This window comes from Silurus aristotelis (assembly GCF_946808225.1).
Source record: "Silurus aristotelis genome assembly, chromosome: 24".
Taxonomy (NCBI): domain Eukaryota; kingdom Metazoa; phylum Chordata; class Actinopteri; order Siluriformes; family Siluridae; genus Silurus; species Silurus aristotelis.
Window position 1 is genome coordinate 14,860,051 of NC_139597.1, and position 20,223 is coordinate 14,880,273.

At 40.6% G+C, this 20,223-nt stretch overlaps 2 protein-coding genes across 3 annotated transcripts in view; one reads left to right on the forward strand and one right to left on the reverse strand.

The window, feature by feature from the left end:
* The window catches only part of fgd6 (FYVE, RhoGEF and PH domain containing 6), a 53,285-nt gene extending 49,340 nt beyond the window's left edge, over positions 1-3,945 (reverse strand). The window contains exon 1 of the mRNA XM_083528298.1: positions 3,618-3,945. The gene's annotated coding sequence lies outside the window, so the exon portion shown is untranslated. The remainder of the gene's footprint in view (positions 1-3,617) is intronic.
* vezt (vezatin, adherens junctions transmembrane protein) overlaps positions 1-20,223 on the forward strand; it is a 30,676-nt gene that overhangs the window by 2,664 nt on the left and 7,789 nt on the right. Inside the window, exons 2-9 of one of the 2 annotated variants that reach the window (XM_083528391.1) lie at positions 6,446-6,571; positions 9,791-9,880; positions 10,940-11,124; positions 11,218-11,502; positions 15,248-15,396; positions 15,534-15,682; positions 17,191-17,519; positions 17,673-17,866. In XM_083528391.1, the coding sequence (XP_083384517.1) occupies positions 6,446-6,571; positions 9,791-9,880; positions 10,940-11,124; positions 11,218-11,502; positions 15,248-15,396; positions 15,534-15,682; positions 17,191-17,519; positions 17,673-17,866 (1,507 nt within the window). The remainder of the gene's footprint in view (positions 1-6,445; positions 6,572-9,790; positions 9,881-10,939; positions 11,125-11,217; positions 11,503-15,247; positions 15,397-15,533; positions 15,683-17,190; positions 17,520-17,672; positions 17,867-20,223) is intronic. The other variant, XM_083528392.1, reaches the window with a different exon arrangement.

Genomic DNA, 20,223 nt, shown 5'->3' on the forward strand with positions numbered 1-20,223 from the left:
CATGGAGTGGTTGCGCCTCGTCTGCGCAAATGAAATTGAGAAATACTTAAAGGACAGAAACTTGCCAAGGAAATGTATTCTTCTCCTCGACAACGCATCTTGTCACCCTCAAGAGTTGGAACAAATAATCCAGGACGAGTTTGACTTCATTACAGTCAAGTTTCTACCACCGAACACTACATCGCTCATACAGCCTATGGACCAGCAAGTCATAGCGAATTTTAAGAAACTTTACACCAAATACATGTTCCAAAAATGTTTTGAGGTAACATCAGACACCAGCTTGACTTTAAAAGATTTTTGGAAAGATGTGTGCTTAATAGCCAGAGCATGGAAACATCTGAGTTATAGGGTTTTTAACTCGTCATGGAGAAAAATGTTGCCTGATGCTGTACCGGAGCGAGATTTCGAAGGATACGAAGATGCCGATGAAGAAGCTGTCTGATGTCTGATCGATGACATAGGTAAAATAGGCATTGCGCTCGGCTTAGAAGTTAACGAAGATGATGTGGTTGAATTATTAGATTCCCACAAAGAAAAACTCTCTACGGAAGATTTGAAACGGCTAAAAGAGGAGCAAGATAAGTTGCAGAAAAAAGAAGAGGAAGTAGTTGGGGAGAAACTTTCGACGCCAGAAATAAAAAGAATTTGTGGCATGTGGAACGAGGTGCAAAATTTTATTGAACGTCATCATCCAAATAAAATGCCATCAGTTTATTCTATTGACCATTTAAATGACACCATGTCCTACTTCAGGAATGTCCTGAAAAATCGTCAAAGACAAACAAAAATCGACTCCTTCTTCACTAAAAGATCTAGACCGAGTGGCATTGACACTAAAAGACAGAGAATAGAGAACATTTCAGAAGATGAGCTACCCTCTGTCATTTTGGAAACGTCCTTCCGCTCTCACCATCCACCACCTTCTCGCAATCAACCACTATCACATGGGTAAGTGTTAAATTATGTTTATATTACGGTAATTTGCGGTGTATTTGTTTTTAAAAAGGCTACAAATACTTTTTAAGTGCAGAAATAAGCAAACGAATGACATCTCAGGACGGATTAAATCACGTTTACATTTATTCTTATGGGGAAAATTAGTTCGGACATACGAGCAAATGGACACACGAGCAATTTTCAAGAACAAATTATGCTCATACAACGGGGTTTCACTGTACCAGAAAAATCCACTTAAGTACAGTAACGAAGTATTTGTACTTCTTTACTTTCCAACTCTGGCCTCAATTGACATTTTTAATCTGCTCTTATTATAATGTTTAAATATATATTTTGTTTTGGACCTGTTTTTATCCACTAGAAAGAAACGACTGATTTCGCAAGAAAAAAAAAGATGTTCGAAATGTAGTAAAGTTGAATAAAAAATCTCCAACTCTCCAAATGGAAATAATTCAGTAAAGTACGACAACGCGGAAAAACTACTTACGTTCATTAATGAATGACATTTACTTTGTTTACTGTCCACCACTGGTATTGTTTTTTGTTTTTTTTGTTTTTTAAATGTGAAAATGAAGTCAATATTACATACAGAATATCATGCACAGGATATTCAATCAGGTCAAGTCAAGAAGCTTTTATCATCATTTACACCATATTATAGCTGATTTAGTTCACCGTGAAACGTCTCTCCAGAACCCTGGAGCTACATAACAGAACACAGAGCTACACAAGAGAACCGAGGGCTAAGGGCTAAAGTAAGACGTCCTAGCCGTATAAAGTGCATTGTGTGGAACCCAGTGCAAACAGCAAGACAAAAGGCAGTAACACAAAAACATACAAACAGTGCTGACAAGTATACCTACTGTATAATGCGTTACAGTACGATGTGCAAAAAGAGAACTAGAAACAATAGTGCACGGGTAAACATAAACACAAGGTTGTGCAAAACAGCAGCAATCGAGTGTAACGATGCCAAAGATTGGAATTGGATTTGGAAAAACATACAATAGTGTGCAAAAGCCTTGAGCCACCACCAGCTTTGTTGATTTCTGAGTAACCTTTCTGATGCAAAATCTGATCTTTTTTTGTCTGGGATTGTTGGCATTTTGAATTGGAATGATAAACGATTAGGTTACTAGCAAGATTCAATCGAATTCAACTTGTGCGACACACGTACAGTACAGACCAAAAGTTTGGACACACCTTCTCATTCAAAGGGTTTTCTTTATTTTCATGACTATGAAAATTGTAGATTCACACTGAAGGCATCAAAACTATGAATTAACACATGTGGAATTATATATGGAATTATATACATAACAAAAAAGTGTGAAACAACTGAAAAATGTCATTCTAGGTTCTTCAAGTAGCCACCTTTTGCTTTGATTACTGCTTTGCACACTCTTGGCATTCTCTTGATGAGCTTCAAGAGGTAGTCACCTGAAATGGTCTTCCAACAGTCTTGAAGGAGTTCCCCGAGAGATGCTTGGCACTTGTTGGCCCTTTTGCCTTCACTCTGCGGTCCAGCTCACCCCTAAACCATCTCGATTGGGTTCAGGTCCGGTGACTGTGGAGGCCAGGTCATCTGGCGCAGCACCCCATCACTCTCCTTCTTGGTCAAATAGCCCTTGATGCTTTCAGTGTGACTCTACAATTTTCATAGTCATGAAAATAAAGAAAACTCTTTGAATGAGAAGGTGTGTCCAAACTTTTGGTCTGTACTGTATGTTACGCTCTAGCTCATGTCCACAGCAGTTTTATAAATTTTTTTCACATGAAAATGTATGGCAATTTACGGAAGCGCATTGCATTCACAAAGAAAAACAAATCGCATAAAGGATCTCATAATTACGACTCACTATCTCATAATTACGACTCACTATCTCATAATTACGACTTAGTATCTCATCATTATGACTTAGTATCTCATCATTACGAGATCCCGATCTCGTAATTGACCTACTAACTCATAATTATGACTTAATATCTCAATTATAAGATCCTGATCTCATAATTATGACTTACTAACTCATAATTATGACTTAAGTTGTAACTATGAGATACTATCTCACAAATATGAGATACTAAGTGGGGGCAGTCTGTGGCAGGGGAGCATAACACCGGATCTGACGCTACTGCATTCTTTGCTCGGAAGCGCCTCATCTCGTAATTATGAGATACTGAGTCATAATTATGAAATCCTTTCTGGGATTTATAATTTTTTCTTTGTGAGTGCAATGCGCTTCCGTATTAATTACAGGAGTTAGTTATGAAATTAATTCGGGTTCCATTCCATTTAGGTTTTTACACGTTGAATCATTTCCACATTTGCCTATAATAGTATTTTATTTTTATTTTCCGGATTTGTTCCCAGGTTTTTAATGCTGCATGCACATGTCCTGTATTCTCAGTTTCTTTTCTACTAAAGAGTCTGAGAAATAATTATGTATAACGATTAAGGGGTTGCTGAAACTAGAAATCTATTCCTCAGGGGTCCTCAGAATTTTGCACATTATCGTACATATTTTCCAAATTGGAAATCCATATTAAGATAGCAGGCGAAGTTAGAACTGATATTTGTTCTCTCTAATTCGTGTACATTTAATACAATTAATCTGTATTAATTTGTCATCGACGATAGATCAGATTTCTCTTACCGGATGTAGTTTAAAGCCGTTTCCGATTGTTGATTTATTTCATAAACTCTGTCGGCGCTCTCCTAACGTCCTGGCGGAGAAACATAATCCACAAAACGAGTGTAGTCGTCTCTGCTGCTGATACTGGCCTCTGTAATACTGATAGCAGGGAGCTTAGATGTTCTTTCTGACGCCTCTGTCTGTTTAACTGTGAGCCGTGATCATCTCGCGAGTGTCTCTGGGGGTAATTGGATGATTCACAGAGTTCCCATGATCCAGCAGATATTTTGAACAGAACAGTGCAACCTTTAACAGCGTGCAGCTTTCAAGTACATCATAAAGAGAAATAAGGTCATCGCGTGTAGCGTCAATCCAAACATAGCAGATTGCAGATTGCGTGGCAGATTGCATAGCAGATTGCACATGACCTAGCGGAATGTTAGCTCGAACGCGGACGACGCAATCGTTCACGATCGTGTGATTTCTCAATTCAAAGGTCAGTCAGCGTCATCACAGGAAATCGGTTTGATGGTCAGTGTTTGAAAAGAAAAAAAATTGCTGAGGCGCCCATTTCCCGCTTTGCAGCTCAAATGTGTGTACGTCAGACAACCTATAATTGAAGCTTCTGACTTCCTACTTTCTGAAAAGTCTGCAGTATGAGATGGAAAATTATTTAAAAAATCATTCTAGATCGTTGGCAAATCACATGTTTGTGGTCGGTCGCATCATCGGAGCTTAAACTACGTATCAGTTGCAATTTTTTTGTTGATAGTCAGTAGGAAGGATTTGTTTTTGCTCGGGTTGTTGAACATTCTTTTTCACCACACTGATATGGAAAATGATGACCATAGACAGGACATAAGATTTGCTCCAAATCTGTGTTCCATTAAACATGAGATTTTGGCTTCAGATTTGCATTCGGAGGTGTTTTAGTGAAGCACAGGAAGGTTTTTATTTATTTATTTATTTTTTTTAGCAACTCCGAGTTTCACCACAAAAACAAATCGCAGTCACTGAAACCAAAACGATAAGACTGTGAGGAAAAGCTGAACAGGAAAACCTGAGCTTTAACAGGAAGCTCTAGAAGATATCATACTGAACGTTCCAGGAAAGAACATTCAGTATGATGTTCTAAAGCTTCTAAAGATCCGAAGCTGATTTATAGACCCTCAGTGGATAAAGAGATGAGTCATTAGAATATGAGACAAGATCTCGTTTTAATATGATTATTTAGGTTATATTACACGTTTTTGTTTTTTTCGACCATACAATACGTCGGAACGTGATCTTTACATCGGGTCTTTAAGGAAACACCAGTGTCTATTGCTGGTATGAGTCAAAATGTGCGTGCTGTTGGGATTCAGAGCCATTACTTACAGAGCTTATTAACATTTATTTATAATTAATAATGACCAAATGTCTGTCTGTCTATCTAAAACATGTAAAGAATAAAAAAACTCTCGGAATATCAGCCGCTACTTTTTTCCCACGTTTTGAACCCCGCGGCTTAGACAACGAACCGGCTAATTTATGGATTTTTCCTGGGTTTTTCCCGGTTTCACAAACTTCAAGCCAATATCGAGCGACATAACATTAGACCAATGAAATTTCCGAACGGAAACGAAAAAACGCACCTCACCTGTGTTCTCAGCTTCTCATGCTCCATGACTTTCTTGGTAGGCTACTGTTTAGATACAAGCCGTTGTAGCGCGTTGAGTCTGGGTGAAGGGAGAGCTCGCTAACTCCAGTTGCAACTGAAATCATATAAGCACAGACTTTTTCCAAAAAGGAAAAGCACAGGTTTCCAAAACTCGTGCTTTTTCATTTTTTTGGCAACAGCGTTACGGGTTAGTCAAAGAAACTTAGAAATGAGCATCAGAAAATAATAAGGACATATTCCTCGGTCTTGTACACATGCAGTAATACCGGAAAAATGCGGAGGCAGCCTATTCCCAAAATGCCGCTCTGCTCTTAAAGGAGCCACAACATATTTCACCCGTTACACCGTGTAACAGACACTGTCTTTCGTTAAAGCCTGTGTAAAGTTCATTAGTTTCAGTGTAGACACCTGCGGCTTATTTATGTTAAAAATAACAATCTTTGTCAAATTCAGTGGGTGCGGCTTATATTTGGGTGCGTTTAATAGTCTGGAAATTACGGTAGATCACTTTATTCATGGGGGATTTACAAAAAGGTGTGTGTGTGTGTGTGTGTGTGTGTGTGTGTGTGTGTGTGTGTGTGTGTGTGTGTGTGTGTGTGTGTGTGTGTGTGGTGTCGTATCAGAGACAGCTCTGTCGAATTCCTCACTTTCTCTCTGTTCTCACTGTAATGAACCATTTGGCAAAAATGAGGTCTTCTCCCCCAGGCAGGTGCAGCCACTCGTCCTCATCCTGATCCGTTAGCTTATGGATTTTCTCCCTCCAAACATCAGTCGGTGCGCTCTGTGGCCTCTGCAGAGAGGCTTTTACCGTTCAGTAGTCCGATTGATCGAATTGGAACCAGGATGTAGACGCGATAAGACGCTTTTTGCTGCTCAGGGGGAAATGTGGACCGGGCGGTTCAGTGCCTGTCTGACGTAATTACTATATCTCCGGTGAGCAAACAGGACGTGCGAGGGTCTATTGATATCCTGCGTGAAATGATGGCGAGCTCGGGGAGTCCTGAAAGAGAAGCGAGGGATGGTGAGGAGGTAAGGGTGGTGGACAGGAAGGGATGCTGTGGCTGCAGCTTTTCCTTTTACACAGAGCACAGCCTGTCGTTTCCTGTGACGGACATCTGATTCATGACCTCTCTTTCTCTTCCAACACCCCCCCTCCCCGCTTCGTCCCTCCCTCTTTCTCTTGTTGCAGAACTCTCCTCTGTTTCAGTATTTGCAGGATTTAGGACACACCGATTTTGAGGCATGTTCCCCCATCTCTCAGGAGCAGAAGGAGGAACTGAGCTTCGGTGCCCAGGACATCCTACCCCCTCCCAAAGTGAGTGCCAATATCCACGTAACACCGCGGTCACACTAACATAAGACCATGATTTATTAGAGACCTCTAATTGTGCCGTTTCGCTCTTTTATTACAAAATAATTTTTTTTTTCAGTGAATTGAAGAAAATGTGAATTCAAAAGATGACTTGATCCATTCTGGGTTGTAACCAGTAAGTAGTGACTATGTCTGCATTTTGGTTTTAGATGAGGAACCAGATGGAGCCAAAATGTCCAGCAGACTGAACAAAACTCGTGAAATGCTAATTAAAAAACTTATGGCTTTCGTAAATTGTATTGGACGATGCTCAGGAATTGAAACGGAATCATAGCAGTGAATAAGAATCTAAATATTTCAAGCTATTAATATAGTAAAAGTCCAGTGTAGTTATAGTTGGGTGACCCAGGCAGAATATTGTTCCCTCTGGGTACGTATACAGATAGTCCCGAGTCACCACAGGGCAACTTTGGCGTCTGGAACCTTGTTTGGGCGTCTCTGGTGTAAATATATGCATTGAAATATTTCCATTTCCTACTGTGGAGCGTTTGTTGGTTAATGTTGGAAGAAAAGAGACGGGTGATGGATTCAATAAATAGAACTGATTTTATTTCACTCCCTCAGCAACAGGTGTGATTGTCACCGCTCGTTTTTCTCTGGCTCAGTGCTCCACTCATGAACCCCCCTCCCGCTGCTACAGTGACATTTGGCAAACACCATTATCCAGAGCGACCTACAATGATCTCAGTGATGCAACCGAGCCAAGCAGTGGCGCCTTAGTGGTGCTGAGATTTGAACCCATAACCTTCAGATTAGACGTCTATTTTCTTAACCATTGAATTACGTTAAAGATTTTACTAATATCAAAATGGATTAAAGGTTGTTGCACATGTATTGGCTGATTTCAAAAGGTTTGCTTAGCGGTCTGAATCCAAAAGTCGAGTTCTCGACAATAGTTGCGACGCTTCAGGTTGAAGAAACCATAAATAATATTTCATCCAGACAACGTTAAAAAGTTTTTTAATAATTAAATTAATTTTATGGTACTTTAACCAATGGCACAAAAAGGTTTGACAGAACTTCGATTGAACTTTTAAAAATTATTTTTTTTTTTTTTAAAACCTTGATAGAAAAGTGAAATTTGTACACACAGGTTGTTCTTCACACATCCAGTTGTTAAAACGTTGTTATTCCAGTACGTTTACCTAATCATTTAGATCATTTAGTACCTTTTTGTATTTTTTTTTCTTTCCCTTAATTGCAAGATTAAATTTATATCATTTATTATAAAATTCTTTGTAAGTAAAATTATTTTGAATGTTTTAATTTGCCGTGTGCCTGACATTCAGGCTGTGTATATACAATCTAGATAGATTGATGGCTAGATAGAGCGAGTACTACATATACTGTATAGTTTGAAGTTTTCAAAATTTCACAAAGCGATGAGTTCCCCAAACGGTCACGCACTCAATAAAAGGCAATCGTGTCATTCATCTCTCGTTTTGTAATTTGGTGATTCATTTGAAACCATTGCCACCCACCATTTGTGCCACCAGTGTTGCAATGTAGGAATTTTTAATCACAGAAATGAAACTAAGGTAATACACCACAACACACGGATCAGCCGGACTGAGGTTTTACAAAGCGGATTAAATCAGGAATTCGGTCTGTTTAGACTAAGCAGATTTCCAGATCTGATGCTCCACTTTCAAGTGCACAGCTTTAGTCGGAATGAAACGTATTGGGTTATTAGGATCTAGGTGAGCTGTTTGCACGTTAATCTGAGCACGGAATGTGGGAACGAGCAGCAGTCAACATTAGTTAAGGAACAGGAAGTGATAAATGGTTTGGTTGTGCTTATGCTATAATAAGTGTGTATATGGATGTGAATAGAAAGTTGGCTAAAAGAGGCTGAAATTTCTCAGAACTATATATAATCTATATATATATATATATATATGTATATATATAATTACAGTACATAATTTAGCAAAAAGTATTGTACTGTATAAACTGTACAGTATACATGTATGCGGCCGCATGGACGATCGCAGGTTTTTGAGTGGAGGGCGGAGCAAATCGCTGCCATGTTTGCCTGCCGCACAAAAATTACAACAAAATTGCAAAAATAGTTTAGCGTCATCAGCGCAAGATCGTGAAATTGTAAGTGGAATCATCGTAACTCCAGGACTGTGTGTGTGTGTGTGTGTGTGTGTGTGTGTGTGTGTGTGTGTGTGTGTGTGTGTGTGTGTGTGTGTGTGTGTGTGTGTGTGTGTGTGTGTGTGCGCAATATAGTATATTTTACTGTAAGGATTTCCACCTATAACAACTTCATACTGTGTGTTATTAAATTAAAACAGTGGTAAATGTACTGTTCTGTAGGATAATTGTGTTGTGTGACATACAACACTGTATTATGCAACTTTCTGCTTAGCCAGCGAGTGTTTATAGCTTGCTCTTTATACACACACACACACACACACACAAACCTCAAATTCTTTCCTTGCTGTCTTGAACACAAAAAACAGTCCGAACGCCTCACAGAAACGCTAACGGAATACTGAATACGCTGACAAATACCTCTATATAAAAAGCATTCATTGCCTTTATTCAGCCTTTGCATTCAAACTGAAGAACACTGAACTTACTTACTCACTCACTCTCTCTCACACACACACACACGCGCACACGAATCGGGGGGCACTAATGTCCCAAGAATGTGTGTGTAACACAAATACGAGTTAGTTTGGTACTGTAAGTGGACAAGAAAACATTATATTACTGTCAAGGCAAAAGCTTGGCATTGAGTTATCAAAGAGGAACCACAATATATTAAAAGGTGTACATTCTGAGTTTAATCAGAATGTGTTGTTAGGAAATCAGTCACAAAAGTAACAAAGTAAATTCGATTTATTTATTGCAAAAGGCTAAAAATAAACAAATGACAAAAATCCTTTCCTGTCAGTAGTCTTGATTCAGCCTTGACAGGAATCAATGAGAAGTCTGTGTGTAACCCGTGTCGCAGTTCTGCCTGATTTATCAGCATGGACCTGGTCTCTGCTATGTGTCAGAAGAAATTGTCATTTCCTGTTACTCACATGCAGTTATTAGGGGATGTTTTGATCTCCTGGCTGGATTGCACATCACAAAATCACTTTTATTTGAACACACAAACAAAAAACACCCTCTTTCATTATGAACGATCGAATGCTGTGTTTACAGAAAGGTGGAATCTGGAAGCTGGCTGAGATCCTGCAGTCTCTGAATCCGTTTCGACAGAGCGATGCCCCCCTGCAGCTGGAGCAACAGCTGGTAAGACAACCCGGTTCATAGTTGTCGCAGCTCTGAAAAGTTATTATGAGTCTATAGTGAGACTACTGTTAATTAGCAACAGCCTTTGTAACCATAATCTCCATTTTTTGCTGATCCAGACTAGAGATGTGCATCTCGATAACCGAGGCCGATCCGATTCGCGTCTCCACACATAGCCAACGATACGATACGTTAAAGATATATAAAAGCAGCTACCAATGCGATACGGTGCGATTCTTTTATTTATTTCAACAAATCATAAATTTACTTCTAGCACATGGCCTTTTCACGAACAGGTCTTTGTAGTGCAAAAAATAAAAAATATTGAATAAATCCAGACGTTCATTTCCTGTTCTGTCTCCAGGAAGATGCAGCTCTACCTCTGCCATGTCAATCTGTATTCTAAGTGAATCTCAGGGCATGCCTTGGCCTTCGTAGTGTTGCGAAACGACATATTCACGTAGAGGTGCTAAGAGTTTAGTTTTAGTTTAGTTAGCTTTCTAACTAATTAAAGTATTGTGCATCTACTAATAATTATATATATATATATATATATATATATATATATATATATATATATATATATATATATATGTATATAATATATATATACACGTGTGTGTGTGTGTGTGTGTGTGTGTGTGTGTGTGTGTGTGTGTGTGTGTGTGTGTGTGTGTGTGTATATATATATATATATATATATATGTGTGTATGTATGTATATATAAAAAATTTTTTTTTTATTTTATTTTTTTTTACCGATGCAGATTTGTTAAGAACAATGCATCACAATTTATTTTTTATTATTTTTTTTTTATCCTTTTTGGTTTAATCTTTTATCTTAACTTTTATGTGAACAACTGAATTTCACCTTGCTGTTTCAAACTTCTATTAAGTCTTTTGTGAGAAAATATTTGAGGCACTTTCTGAAAATCTCAATTATACTGGAGTGGGTTAAACTGTGTGGTTAGATATTTAATCTGTTGCTGTACAGCCTTTGTTTTTGAGGACACGAGTACATTCGGTGTGTGTGTGTGTGTGTTTTTGTGTGTGCTGGCAGGACGCTGCGTTCCGGCAGTACTCCCTGCGCTGTGTGTTATCTCAGGACGTGCTGTTGCAGGAGGATGTGGAGCTTATTGAGCTTTTAGACCCCAGTGCTCTGTCTCTGGGCTCCACGAGTACCGCCTGCCCAAGCGCCACCTCAGCCCTGCCTGCACCCCGCTACCTCTCCACACCCTCGATATGGTACACACACATACACATGCACACACATACACAGCCCAAAATCTAAGCTTTACCTTTACCTTTTTGTGCGTCTGTGTGCGTTTTCTCTCACAGGGATGTCTCTGTACTGGTCGCACTTTTGGCCGTCTTGCTCACGGTTTGCCGTTCTTGTCATGAGAATGGCCAGGGCCTGCTATGGCTGTGTGTCTGTGTGGTGTGCTTCGTCTGTCTGCGTCTTGGCGTCCGTCTGTGGCACAAGGCAGCAATGCAGCAGCAGGTTCAGGCTCAAGCCGTCCAGCTGGAGAGTTTAGTGATCAACAGTCGAGCTCTCACCAGCCTGGCGCGCAAATCGCTCCGGCTCATCCAGGAGACCGAAGTCATCTCGCGAGGATTCACTCTGTAGGTTCCCCCACACACGCACACAACAGTTTTTGGCACAAACATAAAATTACACGTTTTATACCTAAATCTGCGTCTAACCTCAATCCGAGGAACCATAATGACGATGATTTTTACCTTTTTAGCTTTGAAAAAAGCACATACCCCATTTTAGCAATTTATAACATTTTAGTTAGAATAGACGTTTTATTTATTTATTTATTTATTTATTTTTTTACCTGGTTGTACTACATTTTTTGGTCAGATTTTGTACACAAAACACATTTTGTGTATAATTTTATGTCCTGAAAGTGTCATTCGAGTTAAATCATTTCAGTTATTTGATATCATTTTGTAGTTAGACATATAACAGAGTGATATAACAGAGTATACTTTAGTGAGCATGTTGTGTGTGTGTGTGTGTGTGTGTGTGTGTGTGTGTGTGTGTGTGTGTGTGTGTGTGTGTGTGTGTGTGTGTGTGTGTGTGTGTGTGTGTATTTGGGGTGAAAAAAGGGCAAAAGAAAACCAACTATTTTCTCAGAAAAACCCTTTATGCATGTGCAAATTATAGGTTTGTCAAATGTCCATCCAGCAATAGAAATTAAACATCCCTGAGCTGTTCAACATGCACTTTATGGCCGAAAGTTGTAGCTCAGTGGTTGAGGCATTAGATTTTGAAACAGAAGGTCATGGGTTCAAATCCCAATGTTCGTCACTCTGGAAAAAGGGCGTCTGCCAATATGCTATAAATGTAATGTAAAAGTTGGCAGACCCCTGACCATCACACCTACAAGTGCTTGTTTAGCCCTGTTTTGCTGATACGAGGTGGTATCAAAAAGTTTCGAGATTAGCTCTGTTTACAAGAAAGTACTTTATTTGACTACATTTACACACAATCACCTTCCCCTTGCTCAGCGATACAGCGCTCGCAGCATTCCTACCACTTCTGGAATGTGTCCTGAAAGTCTTCTTCTCGAAGCGTGTCAAGCACCTTTTGCTATTTGCGCTGGAACTCCTCAGTGGTGTCAAAACAGCGACTTTTGCCCTCTAGTCCCGAAGATGAAGATCCAGCACAAAGTCTGCGGGAGCCAAATCTGGCGAGTAGGCCGGGTGCTGAAGTGAGATCATGTTGTTTCCATGTGAGGGGAGCTCAGTGGCAGGGTGTTCTAACTTGCTGTCCTTGATGAAATCGCAGACGTGGTAACTCGCGCGGTCAGATTAGCAACAGTTACACAGCTCCCGATATACACAGGACAATGTCTTTTGGCACACTGACTTATGAAGGCCGGTGCTTCCTGTGACTGCGTGCAGCCTTGTGCTGCCATCTGTTGGCGTGTTGCAAAACCAGTCTTGATCCGTACCATCTTGTATAATAAACTCCGCCCATTTGGGGGCATGGCTGTGTGGAGTTGTGTTCATTCAGCTACAAGAGCAATAGTGATATCAGGTACTGATGTATGAGCAGGATTAAAGTTTAGTCAGTGTTTGAGTAGGGTTGAGGTCAGGGTTCTGTGCAGGACATCTTAAGTTCTCCATCCCTCACATAACATTTCTTCATGGAGCTCGCTTTGTGCACAGGGCCATTGTCCTGCTGGAACACACGTTTGGGCCTCTTGGTTCTTTAAATGGAAATGTGGAATATTCCAGCACACAAGGGTATTAGGGGTGTAACGGTGCATGTATTCGCATTTCGATTCGATGCAGGACTTTCGGTAAAGTGGACTTGTGTACCGACTGCGGAACATAGTTAAAATTCGAGTTTCCTCACAAACATATTAAGTGGCGAACCATAAGATTGTTTAGTCTCCCCTTGCACTCGCAAAAATACAATATATAAAAATAAAACGGAATAAATCAAATTAATCCATATAATAAATTGTGTATATAATAAAATGCATTGATTTAATTTATTCAATTTTATTTATATATTTTTCATTTAAACCAAGCAGGCATTTTATTTGTAATTTTTTTATAATAATACACTAAATGTTTTAATTATTGTTAATAAGGACATTTTTATATATAACTTTGTAGAAGATAATTAAGAAGTAATTTCCTTTATATCATGTGTCACAGTAGAACGTATGGGTGTGATGGTCAGGAATCCACATACTTTTGGTTTTTATATCATTTATAAAAGCATTATCAGTGTCATGGCTGTGCTGGGAATTAATTTGTATCATGCAAATAATATAAACCAATACCTCAGGCATGGTTCTGTGTTGTTCTACTTCCATGTGTGGAATTCTAAAATCTTATTACATTGATTATCATAGACCGTTTTGATGACGTTTCAGTAAAGCTCCATTAATGTATGGTTTAAATGGGTTGGAGTGGAAGGTCTTCTGCTATAGCGCTCCGTCCTCAACCCTATTGAACGTCTTTGGGATGAATTTTTTGCACCTCGGGTCTTCTCACCTCACCTACCTGAGGATACAAATGATCTTGTGGATGAATGAAGGCCCACAAATCTCTATAATCTAGTGGAACATCTTTTCAGAAGAGTGGAAGTTATTATAAGAGTAAATGGGGACTAAATGCAAATTGGTGTGTTCAAAAAGCACATAGTCTTATAAAGAGGCATCCACAAACCTTTGTCCATATATTGCATATTAGGATTTGTAATATTTTTTGATTTCTAGCCATTAGGTTGCTTTTAATTCATAAAATAATTCCCTTTATATCACGTGTCCCAGCTGAACACGGATTTCAGTTTCCCAGCAACGTCACAATGATCCTTTCAAATCCAGACCCTAAATAATACCTTCAAATAGTAACTGATTCTTGACAGAGCTCTGGATTAAATGCTCAAGAAAACTCAAGACGTATCCTAAAACAATTGTTTGGTTTATTATATCCATATATATTCCTTGCATTGCATAGTTCATTAACAGTAAGCGTCTGTTTTTTGTCGTCTGTGTGTTTTGTTGCATGTCAGGCCCTGATGTATCTGTTGTTCCTGTGTTGTCTGTTTGTCTCTGTTACTTTTCATTTTGTCCACTGGTTGCAATTGTGTGCGCACTGGTCTGTCTAAATGTGTCGTGCGCTTTCTATTGTGAAATTTGTGGTCGCTCTGGATAAGGTGTCAGATGTCGGACACAGACATGTTTAGGGGTGTGACGGTACACGTGATCATACGGAGGGAGTGAATGAATGAAGGATATAAGTAGAACATATCTTTAGAAAATCAAATGTAAAACTTGTAAAACACACACACACTTATATACACATCTGTATTTACCCAAATGGGGTCCAACAAATGTAAACGATTAAATTAAAATGTATTCCCCTGTAACCGTACCGAGGTTAAACCGAACCGTGAATTTTGTGCACCGTTACACCCCTAGAAATGTTTCTCAAGGTAGAGTTTGGATTCCTCTAAGGGTCTTCTATGACTTATTGTAACAGTGGTGGAAATCAAAATGATCAAAAGTTGTTGTTTTTGATCGAGTACTTTTATTTAATTGCTTTACTTCAATAATTTTGGGGAAAAAATTCAGGATGTAAAAGACCTGTGGCTCCAATTAATAACCATATTATTAGCCTCATGTTGTACTGTGGAATTAATTCTGTAGTTAAAGTAGTATCTGGATGCACAGTTTGAGAAACCCTGAGCTGCATTTTTATATATGGCAGCTGTTTGAGTGCTGTTTGACTGGTGTGCATGTGTGTGTAGCGTGTGATGATTGGGAAGTGTATGTAAATGAATGTCTGCCCTGATGGTTCTCGGACGTCTGCACAGTTGGATCACGTTTCACTTTTCAAGTTTACTCGACAGGGTGAGTGCGGCCTGTCCCTTTAACAGGGCGGGGCATCTGCGCAGCCAGCAGTTGATTGGTTTGAGAAAAGCCGCGTACCAGAGCCTCCGCTGCGCGTTCCGTGCCTCCCGCATCGCCACCTGCATCATGCTCAAGTCATATCCTTCTTCTCAGCATATCCCCTAATATTCACTTTATTTTAAACTGTAATAATAAATGCTGTCATTTGACCATAGTTTGATTTTATAGCTTGTGTATGTTTTAGTATTGTATTGGATTCTTAACCTTGTGTAACGTTTCCGCTCAACTCTGAAATCGACAACGTCACCAACTACGTGTCGACTGTACCAATCAGAGAACTCGGCCTGGGCCTGGGGGCGGAGCATCTCTCTGATGAACATGCACAGGAGCTGACCAATGACTACAGTTTGCCTGCACTCAAAGTGAGTAAAACAGTTTGGCTTGAACATTACCCCATGATTTGATTGATTTATATGGAGAAGTCACTCTGAATGACCTTGTTATTAAACCTTGGGTTTCTGTCCAAGGTCATATTTTACCCAGTTTTGTGAGAACAACTAAAATATTGCAAAATTACCAATCAGTAAAGTTCTGTGGAGGTGAATCATCAAAGCCTTACTCAGTCTAGTGTGAACACCACAGTAATACACAGACCCACATGCAAACATCTGATTGGACAGATATGAAGCATTCCACTTGAGTGTCATCACCGTGGCCTAAAGGTGGCCTGTATGTTTGGTCTTTGTAGTGCAAAAAAAAAAAAAATAATATGAAATTACCCCCAGACTTTCTTTTCCTGATCTGTCTCCAGGAGGATGCAGCTCTACCTCTGCCATGTCAATCTATATTCTATGTGACTCTCAGCACATGCCACAGTATCAGCATCTTCTAATAATTATATATAAATGAATCATTTTTTACTGATGCAAATTTGTTAAAAACGATGCATCGCAGTTTAAACGGCATCACATCGTTAACTTTTATGCCGATACACTGAGGCGAATCGGTGAATCCGTTTGCTCCCAAAACTCGTCAAGAATTAACAGCATTAACTTCTTCAGCAAATTGATCTACAGGAGCTCGTCTGTTGGATCGGACCACACGGGTCAGCCTTCGATCCCCATGTGCATCAATGAGCCACGGCTGCCCATTAACCTGCCGGCGGTTCACCACTGGTCCCTCCTTGGACCGCTTTTGAACATCCCACAAGAGCTGCACTTTTGGAGATGCTCTGAACCAGTCGTCTAGACATTACAATTTGTCAAACTCGCACAAATCCTTACGCTCGCCCATTTTTCCTGCTTTTAACACGTCAACATTGAGGAGAAAATGTTCACTTGCTGCCTAAAATATTCCACCTACTAACAGGTGCCATGATGAAGAGATTGTTTACTTCACCAATACATAATGTTATTATCCCTGATCAGTGTAGATTAATGCAATACTGTAATACTCATAACAACAAAAGACAGCTTTTTTTTTTTACTTAGAAAGCACTTATTTAGGAGTTTTTCAAAATGTAGCACTAAAGAAAATGCTGGAAAGGACCCCATAAAACTGCCATAATATTCCATTTATACCTACCTTGAGCCTTCAGTTAAAATAGCCACTGATGCTGACATGGCATTAAAAAGGACAATGAACAAACAAATATCCATTTTCCAGGGAAAGATATTCTGGTAACATTTATAGTTAGGTCATATGTCATATTTTTGCCATGTGTAACTTAATGATATTTTTTTAAAGGTCTTGACGTTATCCAGGCGACATAAAATCACAGTTGTTTATCCCACTACTAGTCTTTTGTTGCACTCGATTGTATAATTATGGCAACTTCTTTCTGGGAAAAATCTTGCTAAACTTTAAATCAATTGATAAACATTTTTTGGATCACTTTTTCTGACAAGAATCTTTTTTTTTCCCCCCTCAGCTGCTTTTTCAGTTATGGGTGGGCCAGAGCTCTGAGTTTTTTCGCCGATTGGCTCTGATGCTGTCGTCCGGGAGGGCGGATCTCGAGTCCAAGCCCCGCCTCCTCGCATACAACGGCGTGGCCACAGTCACCGCCTCCCTTCATCCCTCCCTGGCCTGTTGCCTTGGTGACCTGCAGCGCAGCTATGACTTCCATCGATACTTTGAGATGCAGCAGCAGGCGCAGAACGCGGGTCGGGCAAGTCGGGCGCGGCAGAAGTGCAGAGAGCTCAACTCGCTCCACACATCTATCCGCAGCCTTCAGCTCCACCTCAAAGCCCTGCTCAGCGAGTACGAGCAAAACCTCCAACTCGTCTGCCTCTTATTTCCTAACTGAGATCTGAAAATTAGACTCAAATTCAACTTATTTCACATACACACTTTTATAGTTACTTTTACCTCATAATTTGTTTGCCGCCTGTCTTTCTCTTTCTTTCGCCACAGGGTGATCATTCTGGAGGATGAGCTGGAGAAGTTGATGGTTGCTAAGGAGTCTGAGGAGGTGACGTGTGCAGGTTACCAGGAGCTCAGTGAGCGCCTGCACCTCCTGCAGCCTCACATGCAGGCTAGCTCGTGCTGCTGGGAAGACATGACCGCTCAGGTGGAGCGCATGCTGCGCAGGGTCACCCACTGCCCAGGTCAGAGGTCAAACTCTCAGCCACACACACTACGACTGCCCCAGGCTCAACACAGTGGTTCTGAGTAGGGCTGCAGCTATTGATTATTCGAGTATTCTACCGATTATTCCCTTGAATTCTTTATTAAAGAGAAATACTAAATATACAGGAGAAAATAAGACGGGTCTCTTAAAATGAACATCAATTGTTTCCTTTTTAGAAAAATTTACATTTTTGATTGCAGAAGTTGCACACGAATATCTGTGAAAAAACGGAATTAGTTCATCAAAATGCAAATACAAATATATAAATAGAAAATTAATATTTAAAAATATTAGAAATAGGGAAGAGGTCAGACAGGGGCTTGGTGGTGGTGAAGAGGTGCCGGATGATTGGGCAACTACTGCAGGAGTGATGAGGAAGGCAGCTAGAAAAGTACTTGGTGTGACATCTGGAAATAGAAAGCAAGACAAGGAGACGTGGTGGTGGAATGAGGAAGTGCAGGAGAGCATTAGGGGAAAGAGATTGGCAAAACAGAAGTGGGATCGACAGAGTGATGAGAAAAGTAGGCAGGAGTACAAGGAGATGCGGCAGCAGGTAAAAAGGGATGTGGCGAAAGCCAAGGAAAAGGCATATGAGGAGCTGTATAAGAGGTTGGACACTAAGGAAGGAGAAAAGGATTTATACCGATTGGCCAGGCAGAGGGACCGAGCTGGGAAGGATGTACTGCAAGTTAGAGCAATAAAGGATGAAGAGGGAAATGTGTTGACTAGTGAGGAGAGTGTGTTGAGAAGATGGAGGGAGTATTTTGAGCAGCTGATGAATGAGGAAAATCAGAGAGAGAGAAGATTGGAGGATGTGGAGTTGGTGAAGCAGGATGTAGATAGGATTAGTAAGGAGGAAGTGAGAGCAGCGATTAAGAGGATGAAGCATGGAAAGTCGGTTGGACCAGATGACATACCGGTAGAAGCGTGGAGATGTTTAGGAGAGATGGCAGTGGAGTTTTTAACCAGATTGTTTAACAGAATTCTGGAAGGGGAGAGGATGCCTGAGGAATGGAGAAGGAGTGTGCTGGTACCGATCTTTAAGCATAAGGGAGATGTGCAGACCTGCAGTAACTACAGGGGAATTAAGTTGATCAGTCACACCATGAAGTTATGGGAAAGAGTAGTGGAAGCCAGGCTGAGAGAAGAGGTGACCATCTGTGAGCAACAGTATGGTTTCATGCCGAGGAAGAGCACCACAGATGCCTTATTTGCTTTGAGGATGTTGATGGAGAAGTATAGAGAAGGACAGAAGGAGCTGCATTGTGTATTTGTGGATTTAGAGAAAGCGTACGACAGGGTACCGAGAGAGGAGTTGTGGTATTGTATGAGGAAGTCAGGTGTGTCAGAGAAGTATGTGAGGGTGGTGCAGGACATGTATGAGGACAGTGTGACGGCAGTGAAGTGTGCAGTAGGTACGACAGACTGGTTCAGGGTGAAGGTTGGACTGCATCAAGGATCGGCCCTGAGCCCTTTCCTGTTTGCAGTGGTGATGGACAGGTTGACGGACGAGGTCAGACAGGAGTCTCCCTGGACTATGATGTTTGCAGATGATATTGTGATTTGTGGTGAGAGTAGAGAGCAGGTTGAGAAGAGCCTGGAGAGGTGGAGATATGCGCTTGAGAGAAGGGGAATGAAAGTCAGTAGGAGTAAGACAGAGTACATGTGTGTGAATGAGAGGGAGGGCAGTGGAGTGATGCGGTTGCAGGGAGAAGAGGTGGAGAAGGTGGAGGAGTTCAGGTACCTGGGGTCAACAGTGCAAAGTAATGGAGAGTGTGTTAGAGAAGTAAAGAAAAGAGTGCAGGCAGGGTGGAGTGGGTGGAGAAGAGTGACAGGAGTGATTTGTGATAGTAGGGTATCTGCAAGAATGAAAGGGAAAGTTTATAGGACTGTGGTGAGACCTGCGATGTTGTATGGATTAGAGACAGTGGCATTGAGTAAAAGACAGGAGGTGGAGCTGGAGGTAGCAGAGCTGAAAATGTTAAGGTTTTCGTTGGGAGTGACGAGGATGGACAAGATTAGAAATGAGTTTATTAGAGGGACAGCACATGTAGGATGTTTTGGTGACAAGGTGAGGGAGGCGAGATTGAGATGGTTTGGACATGTGCAGAGAAGGGACATGAATTATATTGGTAGAAAAATGCTGAAGATGGAGCCACCAGGTAGGAGGAAAAGAGGAAGGCCAAGGAGGAGGTTCATGGATGTGGTGAGGGAAGACATGCAGGTAGTTGGTGTGAAAGAGGCAGATGTAGAGGACAGGGTGGTATGGAGACGGATGATCCGCTGTGGCGACCCCTAATGGGAGCAGCCGAAAGAAGAAGAAGAAGAATATTT